This window comes from Caloenas nicobarica, chromosome 8 (assembly GCF_036013445.1).
Source record: "Caloenas nicobarica isolate bCalNic1 chromosome 8, bCalNic1.hap1, whole genome shotgun sequence".
Taxonomy (NCBI): Eukaryota; Metazoa; Chordata; class Aves; order Columbiformes; family Columbidae; genus Caloenas; species Caloenas nicobarica.
Genome location: NC_088252.1, coordinates 12,358,131 through 12,370,004, shown reverse-complemented (window position 1 = coordinate 12,370,004; position 11,874 = coordinate 12,358,131). Strand labels below are relative to the sequence as shown.

The 11,874-nt window shown below is 39.9% G+C and overlaps 1 protein-coding gene across 1 annotated transcript; it reads right to left on the bottom strand.

Moving 5' to 3' along the window:
* Nucleotides 1-9,474: 9,474 nt before the first annotated feature.
* CCL20 (C-C motif chemokine ligand 20) lies at nucleotides 9,475-10,802 on the bottom strand. Its single transcript, XM_065640459.1, has 4 exons — nucleotides 10,688-10,802; nucleotides 10,331-10,445; nucleotides 10,041-10,118; nucleotides 9,475-9,744 (listed from the first exon to the last, which is right to left on the bottom strand). The coding sequence occupies exons 1-4, from the start codon at nucleotides 10,767-10,769 to the stop codon at nucleotides 9,717-9,719; spliced, it is 303 nt and encodes a 100-aa protein (XP_065496531.1). The 5' UTR covers nucleotides 10,770-10,802; the 3' UTR covers nucleotides 9,475-9,716.
* Nucleotides 10,803-11,874: the final 1,072 nt, after the last annotated feature.

Sequence of the window (11,874 nt, the reverse complement as noted above, 5' to 3'; positions counted from 1 at the left end):
ATCATTTCAGAATATAAATATTTTTCTGTTCTTTAGGTGATGTGAACAATGAACATGGTACAGACACTGCTTTCTCTGTTAACACGTTCTTTGTTCCTCATAAAAACACATTCATGCAGCCGTCAGTATTAACACCAAGTAGAAGTGCTACATTTAACTTTTTTAGTCAAATTTAAAGGCTTGATACTTCTCTGCAGCATAAATGAGGAGTATCTGCAGTTCAACTATAACTTATGTAGTAAGCATCTCTTCAGTCCTGCACTTCGGAATTGTATTGGCATCATTGAATCAGTTATTAGCAATCATTTTTTCCAAGGTTTTGCATACCATATGCCAACAAGCTTTTTTTTTCATTTGCTTTTCATGAGACACGGAAAGGGAAAATACAGGCCCAATCTAAACAGGGCAGAGGGAAGTGGAAAGGCTACAAAGCTCCGTGACGTCAGTGCCCGGCCGTTCAGCACGTTGCCTCCTCACTTTCTGCTGTACAACTCCATCTGAACATGCAGCCTCACGGGTTGTCATCGCCTGGGACAAGGAGGCAATAATGACATTGGAAGATGATAACTCAAACGGGCCCTCAGCTCTCGCCTCCTTTCCTTGCTTCTGTCAGCAGAAGTTTCGGGAGCAGTGGAGTCATGGCAGAAGTCAATCCCTTTAGCTCCGTGCCTGCTATCCAGCCTGTCCCAAAGAGGCACTGCTATCATGGCCTCGTTTGCTCTGTTCCCATAGAGTAACGAGAAAACGCTGCTGGCCACCTGAGTGGGGAACAAAGAGCCCACTCTATGCTGAGAGGAAGACTTTCCCAGAGTGCCACCCAGGACAGGCCTGTCTGCAAAATAAATATATAGTAACTAACAGTTTGTCTTTCCGACAAAACAGAACAAGAGCTGTAGCACAGGTAGGGCTACCTAAGGAGACTTCAGGCAGCAAAAGTAAAAACTGTAGTGAGGGAGTGAAGGGAAGGACTTAAACACAGCTCATTACCCGAGGACTAGTCAAGCAGAGACTGATGATGCAGCAGACTCAGCTGAAGTCCGTACCACTGACCCTTCACTGTTACACAACTCTTTTTCATGTTCAGGGAAATGGGCAACTAGCAAATACTTCTAGAAGGAAAATTTTTAAGCTGCTGGGACAAAATTTTTGCCCTGATATTTTTTAGCATCCAAAGAGCGCACACAGGCTCTAAGCCGTGAAAGGCCACCTTCAAAGAGTCTGCATACGCACCATAGAGTTCAAAAATATCTCCACTGGAAAGAACAATGAAATGCAGAGATGTTCATCCAGGATCTGCAGCAATTTTTATCTCTGGATGATAGAATCAGTTTTTCTGTACAGAGATCAAAAGTATTGACAATAACAGCCTGGAAAAATAACTTTTACATCCGTTGCTCCCTGTGCATTTTTGTTTATGTCAGCAGTTTGCAGGAGTGGCAGAAAGTTGAGGTACCATAAATGTCACTGTCAGTCAGTATTCAAAAGCCTTTGAAAAGCTGTAGTATACATTTATCAAGAGTGCTGGCGATAACCGTGATAGACAATATGAAGCAAAATTAATACAGTTACAATGGAGAGCTTCCTCTTGAGAAGCCTGGGTTCTTCCTGCCAACACAGGTTCTGAAAAATCACTCTTTTCTTAAGCCAAAGTACCATCCTAAGAATGATAACAAGAAGAAAGTGTTTCTGACTCAGACACACTCTTGCTTGCAGAAAAGAGCAAGGTTCAGTTGTATCATGACCCACTTGCTCTGAAGTAGGTCAGTCTGTGGTATGCTGAACTAAATGAGAAAGGCCAGCCCAAGAGTAGTCTGAGTTAAGGGAAAGATGTAGAAAGCCACTTCCTATTTCTGTTATGTTAGTAATGGGTGCAGTGAGTTTTTACTAAAGGGGGTTTTTGCATGCTTGTCCTTTCTCGCGTGCTGTCCTTTCTCATAAGCGTCAATTCTGTCAGATGCAGAGGGACTGTGTTCGGATATTTCCTTATTTCTACTTGGTGAATTAAAGGGATTTAGGCAGGTTTTTTCAAGGTTGTTTTACTGTAGCGTAGATAACCAGCTTCCTCTTGCCCAGACAGACACTGCTACACACTACGCTTCTCTGTGCATTGTTAGAGCTCGTTCTCACTTCTGCTCTGTTATTTCCAATGCTAATCATGACACCACAGCCATAAAAAAAGAAAAAAAAAAGTGAAAACTGTATTACTTGTATAAGGAACATGATCTTCTGGGAATTTGCTGTTTGCTTGGTAAGAGCTATTCTGGGTGAAAGAGCTGACAGTGTGTTATAGAACAAAGTGCTCTCCTTCCCAAAGATTGTTTTTCATTTTTGCATGGTTGTTTTCATCAATTTAAAGTTATCTTGAATAAATAAATTAAAAAACCCCTAGTTGCTATTTGCCTAGAAGTGTGTCACTACAAGTTTCTGTTCACATGAATAGATACATGTGTTGTTTACCTACAGCGAGATAATAAATAACAGAAAGGAACAGTAATTCTCCCTTGCCCTTTTTTTCCATCTTCCATTTCTGACAAACTACTTACATATCCCATGTGCTCAGACAAATTCCATACATTCTAACATGTGTCTGTCAAATTTTCACCTAGCTGAAAATAGTTTCTCCTTGCTCCCTTTTTAAGGGAGAGCCTTTCCTCTTAACCTTGCCAAACTGATGGGTAGACGTCACAACAAAAAAACCTCAATTAAAAAAAAAAAATCTATCTATCTATATATATATTTATCTTACCCTCTCTGAGAAGAACTCAGAAATGCCTTTAATCTTTCTTTCCATGGTCCGGACTGTAGGGGCCTGAAGACCTTTTTGTTAAGGAGAGCTCTGTATCTTCTAGTCAAGACCACAAAGATGACAGTATCATGTAATTACACAAGTATTCTGCAGTCAGATTGTCTGAGCTGCAGGATGAAAGCCACCAAGTTATCCGGATGCACCTAATGAGGAAAATAGAGGAGCACTTCTACATATACTTAACACACAATTGAGTCAAACCACTTTGAGTCAGGAGGAAGCAAAAAGCTCCTGATGAATAACAGGATTTCTAGTAAGGCTACAGTAGAATTGAAAAAGATAAGTGGTGAAAGCCACTTTAATGAAGTTGTGTTTTCTAAAACAAAGTGAAAGTGTGATTGTCTCACTATTGTTTTTAATAAAAAAACTCAAAATAACTCATTTGGGCTTTTATATTTCATTTTTATAATGTCAAGATTCATTAGGCCTTTCACATAAACCACCATCTTTTCTAAATATCCATATGCCTTCACTAAGCACAATAGTCTTATTGAATTGTCTTTGTGTTTCTTGTTTTCTAAGTTTCTTTACCATCATTTTGATATATGGATGTGCAAAACAATTCATATGTATATTGTTCATTCATTGTAATTAGCATTAACACCGCACTACCCACTTTCAAATTCATAAAACCTTTTTGCCTACTCTCGTACCAATTTGGAGGATGCTATAGAGTGAGCAACTCTTTGAGATTTGCATTGTCTCTGAAGGACATTTTGACCATTTATTCCTAGTTGTAACAATATGAAACATTTCAGATGCCCACTGGAACACTTAATCATGTTTTTCAAACAGCTCTAGTAAATGTATGTTTGAAAAAAGGAATCACTCTAGTAAGGCATATAGCTAAAATATTATTTTTCAGATATGTATGACAAACTTTTATATGAACATTTTGATTTGTATTCCTTAAGTTCAGCTACATAACAAAGCTTATTCATATGTGAGATTGCCACATTTGAGTGAACAGCTGAAGTTACCACACTGACCACTTTACAGCTCTGATTTGTCAGCCACATTACATCTACCATTCTCAAATTCCCATTTGCCTACTTTGTAAGTTTATAGTGTTCTCACTGGTTTTGTGCCTGACCAATAATGCTGCAAGGATATTAAACTAACAGTTTAATCTTGACACTGTAACTGACAACTTCACTGCAGATTGGACCACTTGAACCCAGCTCTGCTGACACAACTCTAATTAGATGGCTTGAGCGGTCAGTGCACAGCACTCTGCTATCCACTCCCCCCAGGGATGAGTCTGTTGCTTCTTACAGATTTGTAATGTTTTTCTTCCCTCAGTACCTGATGATGCTATCTACTGTCACGTCAATATTTGTTAAATGAACTCTTGGCACAGATTTTATCCCCTTGCAAGCCATGTTCCTTCAAGAACAATTTATGTTTTGATTAAATTTTAACATCTGAAAGATAAAGGAAGTGTCTAGTATAATTTGGTTGTACTGGACCATCCTACACATAAAACTTTGCCAAAACAAATGTTTTGCCTTGACTAATAGACATATGGCGAGATGACAAGACAGCTAAAATTTGGATCACAAATATACCTAAAGTTTGACTCAAATAAGAAATACTTTGTGCTCTGTTTCATACACTTTGGTACATGCCTTCGCTAATCGTGGTGCCCCAACTGTACTCACTCAATGTCTCTTGTTTCCTAAGTTGCTTTATCCTGTAACTATCTGTTAAACAGATCCTGCCATTCAGACTTTTTCACCAGGTGCTGGGCCACACCGTTCCCATTTCCAGAAGCTGGTTTGTCTCTCTCCCTCATTCTTACCATGAGCATGTCTCACCACGTGAGGTATTCTTCACAGGCTGAAAAACCCCAACAAACACAAAAGCACATCTGATATGTTATTACAACTATCTGTGTGTGTCTTCTCATTCACTGTGGCACAGGAAACAGGTAGTGTTTGCCCTCAAGAAAGCTGAATCTTCTTTGAAGCCTGTGGACCATTACATCCATCTCCAGCAGTAAAGAGGAGAAGGATGAAATAAACCCCGCCACCTATAAACCAAACAGATAGAAAGAACATACACATCTTCAGCCTCAGCTAGAGCAGCAACCTTTTTTTCACTGAATAAGTGGCTCAAGATCCTATTTTCTGATAACTGAAAGTAGTGTTCGCTGCAAGAAACGTGGCAATAACCTTCCCTTTAAATTTTACTACTACAGCTGCTACTCAAAAACGAGTTGATATCAAAACATCATACCAAGTAACTTAGGTGTGAAAAGCTTTTGAGATGTACTTCTGCACCTTTTGTTTTCCAAGGCTTTCTCTGTAAAGAAAAAAGAATCAAATGTGAAGCTTAGATTTTTAGTTAAGATACTCCAGGAGATGGAGTATGGTGAACACCTAGTACACTGCAATGGATTGGCTACAAAGGCCATACGAACAGATTTAACCAAGAGGCTAGGCTTGTAAATGAATACATGTAGGAATTAGTGATATAAAACCTTAGCGATTACATCTCACATGTTCCTTGGACACCTCACCAATAATAACGATTTTTCAGGGGATCTCAATCGAGACCATCAGTTGTCTCCTTGATAGAAAGAGAGCTGAACAAAAAAAAAAAAAAAAAAAAAAAAGGTTTCAATTTAAAGTCAGGGAATAGCAAAATGTCAGGAACATGGAAATACAGATACAGATGCTTACAAATAAAATTGTAACTGAAGTCATGGAAGCAAAACTATGGAAATGCTGTTGTAAATTCAATAATAGCTTTTAAGAGTAGTACTTGAGTCTCTACTTTTCCTGTGGCATATTTGCTTTTATGCATACAGTATTCTAAACTTCATCCAATGCTTTCACATCAAATATGTATTTTGGATTGCATCGTCTTTGAATAATGCTATGAATTTAAAGAAGCTAAAAGATTAAATAAGTGCCTGGTTTTATTTATTGTAGGAGCTACATGAGCAATACACTATGCTTAATACAGACTAGCAGCCACAACACAGTATCTATTGTATATCATATTTAAATGTTCTATCACCAACAACTCATGGTGAGCTTCGACTAGAAGCCGTCTGCAATTGATAGTGCAGAAAAAACAAACACAGCAATTTAAAAAACTTTAGCGGACTTAGGACTGCAACACTGGACAGCTAAGGCTGACAAGTCCCAGAACAGAGCAACCACGAGATCACAAGAACATAGATCATATTTTTCTGTTTATGTACAATAATACAACTGTAATCTTGTACTAGACTTAGCATACACAATGCACTCATTTTAGTCTGAAGAATATAAACTTCTTTTATGATTCATCTTTTGGCAAAGGATGGTGCCTGTAGCATGGTACTTGGAATAAGATTGCCAGGGCGTAGCACAGATGAACTTAGCGTACCAAGAGCTTGTTACAATTGATCATCTTTACTGTTTTAGTGTTTATCCAGCTGGGTGTATGCCATGAAAATCTAGTGACAGTGTCATAAGCCTAAAGCCCTTCTTGGTTCACAAATTCCTCAGTTCATTTCTCAACAAAATTCCAGCTGAACGATACATTCCACTTCATCAGGAATGAAGTTCAGGTACATTGGGCTCGTTGGTATTGGTAATTGAAAATAACTGACCAATTATCAACACTCCTATGAAAGATCTAGAAGTGTCATTGTCGCTAAGCACACTCAGTAATGCTTGGGTTTTAGATATACTTGAAAACAAGCATACCACAGGCTAAGGGCCTTCATCCATCTGTCTCTTGGATTTGCACATGCTTTACAAGCCCCTTTGTGTGGCAGGTGGAAAAAAGAAGAGATGAGGAACAAAAAACATTCTTCAACTGACAGTTAGGAGCTACCATCAACTGAACAGCAATTCAACAAATAACTTGTTAGTACTTGCCCAGCAGATGAGATGTGGCAGGTTTTACATTTTAACAGCAGAATTAAATCAGCAAAAGGTTTGCGATTCTTTGCAAATTTACTGCCCATACAATGCTGTTATTTTGTTGCTTTGTGCTGGAGTGGGAAAAGAAAATACTAAGAAATGAATTAATCTAATTATGATTCCATATATGAAGAGAAAGTTTTCTCTCAGAGATCCCAAGCTAATGAAATGCTGCAATGTCCTGACTGGGAAAGGTGTGAGATTGATTTAGGGAAAAAAAAGAAAGAAAAAGGCAAAAACCAAACAACAACAATAACAAGAAGCAGAAAAAATATGCACAAATGGGATTCAGTAATAATACTCTGGCAGGCACAAGAGTCACTGAAAACTGGTCTCAATACAGCAAGAGCAAGAGAATTTGGAACTGAAGTATGAAGTTGTGCTGAGAGTTTGAAGGGGAAGCTTTCACACCTGTTATCCAAGTGATGTCCAAGCTGCAATAAAAAGCCTCATTGGTATTTTGCAAGGAAAAAAATTTTTTTAATTAAATAAATGGAAGGGAAAAAGTACCCAAATGACCATCTATATTTAATCTCAAATCATTCAACAAAATTGCACATCCTGAATTAGGAGCTGAGGGCCACAGATAGAAGGGAGAAAGAAACTTACCTACTGCATTGCAGGATGGCCCCACCAAAGAAATCAGGATTCAGCTTTTCCTAGATATGGCTGTGATTTTCAGAGCTGTCAGGACTTTTAACTGGCCACTTAAGGTTACTTACAAAAATGTGCCTCTGATCTGATGATTTTGGAGATACAGCAGTTGCTTATAATACCTATCTGTATCTTCAGGAATACATGGACAGACATGCTATTTTTAAATGGAATTTCCTACCAGTAACATAACAGCCTGATCAATCTATCTTACTGAACATCAAACCCAGTTTTCAACTTTATTTCTTTCCCCTCAGTGAGGTTGGTTAGAAAGAAATATTCAACCAGAATAAGAGGAACTAAAAAAAAGTTCCACTATTCATAGCTTTGTGAATGGAGCCATAGCTGACAAAAGGAAGGACAAGTTACAGATGCCATACAAACCTTTTAATAGGCCTGACCCACAGAGTTTCCCATAGAGCCACCCACAGAGTTTCACACATCATTCTTCACTTTCTCATTTTGCTCCCCTGCTTTGAAGTCACTAGCTTGGACTTCAGGCTTTTCTGCATGAAGTTCATATATAGGTCTGGTTCCTAACATCTCCACTGATGCCTACCTGTTTCCAAGGCAGGTTTGGGGAACCTCACCTTCTGCTGTGTTTAACACTAATGTATTCGTTGTGTCTGTACCATTTTGGTGGTGCCAGGTTTAGCCCACGAGCTCTTTGAGCCCAACCGGGAGCCCGCACCAGCGCTGGCAGGCGTGAGGCAGAGCTCTGCAGCTTTGCCCAGAAGTTTGGGGAAATCCTAGAGAACATGCTGGGTAATTACCCCTCCCTGGGATGCTCATAGCTTTACATGATATCCTTTATATCAGGGACATGGGATCCACCTGCTATAAGTTAAAGCAAATTAATCTTGCTCCTTCAGAGCTTCACCCATGAAGAATTGCCAGTTCCCGGAGCTATTATACAAGAAGATTGCTTAGGTTCTAGCAAGCTTCAACACCAGAAAAAAACAGCCTTACACTTATGAACACCATTTTAAAAACCTAAGACCTCTCAGCTCCTCTCTCAAGGACACCAAAAATGCTTTAGCTTTATGTTTAAATTAAAATTAAATGAATGTTTCTATCTCTATGACTAAAAGGTACCAAAAGCCAAGGTGTGGATTTAGCTGTAAGACTGGTGCTGTCAACAAGAGGACTACACCTACACAGCCTATTTGGTCACATCCCTGAAATCCATGTGGGCTGTGTAATAGCACCTAAAAAGCTGAGCAGCCTTGACCATTCGACCTGCACCCGTGTCCTACTTACTCCATGAAGTCCCATTGTTTTTACCAGGCATCATTTGTACTGCAGTAGCGTCTGCAGACCTCCATCAGGATATCCTGCATCAGGTAAACCTCATTACACTGGAAGTCATAGGATAATATAGGAAATGCATAAAGGGAAGGAAAGCACTGCAGATTTCTCCTCTAGAGATAGCCTTTCAAGCTGAGAGCAGGCTGTATTACCATAACCATAATCCTTCTCAGTGGACGAGCTAAGAGCTGCCCTGTAACAATATGTGTAAGGTTTCTCCTGAATAAATAAACTGATAAATAAAGAAATTCTGTCATCTGATTAGCATGAAATGAAGCTAAGAAGAGGTCTTCAGGTTAAACAAAATCTTCATATACAGCAGCTGTCAGGGGAAGAAGAAGGAGTTGTATCCCAGGGAGGTCACAGCTACCCATAGGGAAACAAAGTGAGCAAGGGGAAAAATGGCTTTAACAGGTGTGAATACACTCACGTAATTGTTTCAGCTGGAGACTTATAGACAAAGGAATTCATTTCAAGGGGAAGTCACCTTTTTCAATTAAAAAAATAAATATATCACACAGAGAGTGCAAATTTTAACATTTATTTTTTTAAAACTCCAATTTCCATTTTTTCCAAAAGCACTTTGTTTAGCAATAGTTCAAGAAGTATTATAATGCTAACAACAATTAAAAGGAAACACTTTGGCACAAGAGAGTGCCAAAGTATTAACAAAATATACAGAATAAATAACCCACTTTACACGTGATGAACAAAACAAAAATAACATGCATTAAACTTAATAAAATTAATACTCTGTACAACAGCCTAAGGTAGACCTTACTAAATAGCAATCTTGTCATATTAGTAACATACACATATTAGTAAAAATAGAAACTTTAACCAAATGCTTAAATCAAGCAAAACAGCGATGCAATATGAATCAACTCAAGAAGTTCCATGGTTCCAAAGAAGCCAGAGATAGCAGTGAGTAAGCACACAACAGTGTACAACACGACGATCTCAACCAAGAGGTTGAACCTAGTAATTCTTCAGTCACATCTGTGTTTAGTTCCCTGCTGGAAACTATATCACGCTGACATCTTCTTGAGCTTGTGGCTGTTGAAAGAGCAAGAGAACACACATAAATAATGACCTCAGCCATAGATCAATTATAGGTTTCTCTTTCCAAGATTTAGCACCTCCTGAGAGAATAGCTTGGGTAGAAAATGGGACATGTGACATGACTGTCCCGAGAAGACTAAAAAGAAGTAGCTATGTTTGACAGGAGATAGAAAGACAAATGTGTTCACAGCATTGCCATCCGAAGTGGCATTTAGGAGATATAAGAAATGCACTTTCATACATGTTCCGTTTTCATCAGCCTAGTAGTATTTAAATTTTTAGATTCCTACCTCAGGAAAAGAAGATGCTTCTTCACCCAGCCTTCTGTAGGATTTACGCAGGCTTTCAGCCCACTGTAGGTGTGGAAGCTAGAAAAAAAATTATAAAGAGATCACTAAATCATTAGAAATCCCTACTAGTTTGCAGGTATCGTACACAATTTATTCAGTCAATATGATGTTTTGAAAAAGTAATTAAAAAATCATGCTTAAAATACTCAAATCACTGTTTCTGCTCAAACAGACATCCCAAGGTTAATACATATCAGAAAAAACAGAGGATCTTCTGAAAAGTAACTTACATGATTGCATTGATATCACAGACTTCGCTGGAGAGCTGTTCAGTATAACCCTTGAGGGCCCACCGAGGCAGACGCACTCTGGTGTAGGACAGGCAGCAATCCTGGTTGCTTTGTGCTGGAATGAAGGAAAACGAGAAAGTAAATAAACCACATTTGGACCATGCTGCTGGGCTGCCCGGGGTACTCACTGTTCAGCCCCCTAACTAGCCAGCTCCCCATCGACAGGAGAATTATGCAGCATTTTTTGCTGAAACAATTCCCATCCACCTCGCCCTCGTCCTGCTGCCATCAGTGAGTGTGCACACCCGCCGTGGCTGCCAAGCAGCTCCGAGGGGCCGGACGCCCCAGCTCACTCACCTTCGGAGTGGCCACATAGGAACAGCACCAGGAGCCCCAACAGGGAAACCAGCACCAAGCTCTTGCTGCTGCAGACAGACATTTCCACTCCTCACAGCAGCTGTGCTCCAGCGAGTGCTTGTCCTGCCTGCTTGTCCTGCCAGCCCTGCCGCACCTCCACCTGCTTATAAAGGGGTGGCGGGAGCCGCGGGAATTCACGCGCGGGCGGGTTCCACTGTCATCAGCGGGTTTCCCCATGGCAAATTCCATTATGCCCAATTCGGCCTCAGCACACCTTCCTGGTGCGTTAAGCGGAGATAACGTGCTGGGGATTTTTTTTTTTTTTTTTTTTTAAGTAGGTTAGAATATTCAGCCAAAAAGAAAAGGAAACAAAAGGTTGTGAGGTAATGGTTCTGTGGGTGAAGCATGTGTATTTTTAGGGGTAGGAGTGTGGGTTGTGAAATGAGGAAAGTCAAATGTAGGCATTTCTCAACATTACCTATAGAAACCGCTTATCTGCTGTGTTCTAGTTTAATAAACCAAACTTGGGGGCCAAGAGAGAGTCGCCTAACCCAGCCAGATTCATTTCAGTTTGGCAAGCTCACAGGAGCTGGGTAACTATCTGCAATGCTACCAAAGCACAGCATTAACATTTACTGTTTGGCCAACACAGTAACATCAGGCTCTCTAGATTACCACTTTCTGAGCAACAGATTGCAGTATTGGTGGGGCTATGTGGGCAATATTGAGTATTCATGGAAATGGCTTTCTTTAGAGTTTCTTTTACCATACACATTTACTGCCATCACTTTCTGCCAGTTCACCACACATCTGAACTATTTCATCTGAACCAGGGTTAGCTTAAAAGCACCTTGAAACAAGGTCTGTATTTTCTACTGAATCTGTACTGCCCAGAATGCATCAATGCTGCTTTTTAAGTGATAGCGCTCTATCTTGTTACTCTCCCATGCCAGACTGTACCCAAGCATTGCCATTCCTAAATATTCAACTAAAACACACACCATCTTAAAACTGCCTCACATGGCTCAGGAGGAATCCCTGGAGAGAGGCTCTCCCATCTTTGCAAGTGCACTCTTTGGGCTGCTGCTGCTGAAGGTTTAGTGACCTGTGTGAAATGAATGGATGGCTGCAGGCCAAGTCCCACTCAGCTGGTGTACACAAGAGCTACTACCAGCTCCAGGTGGTCA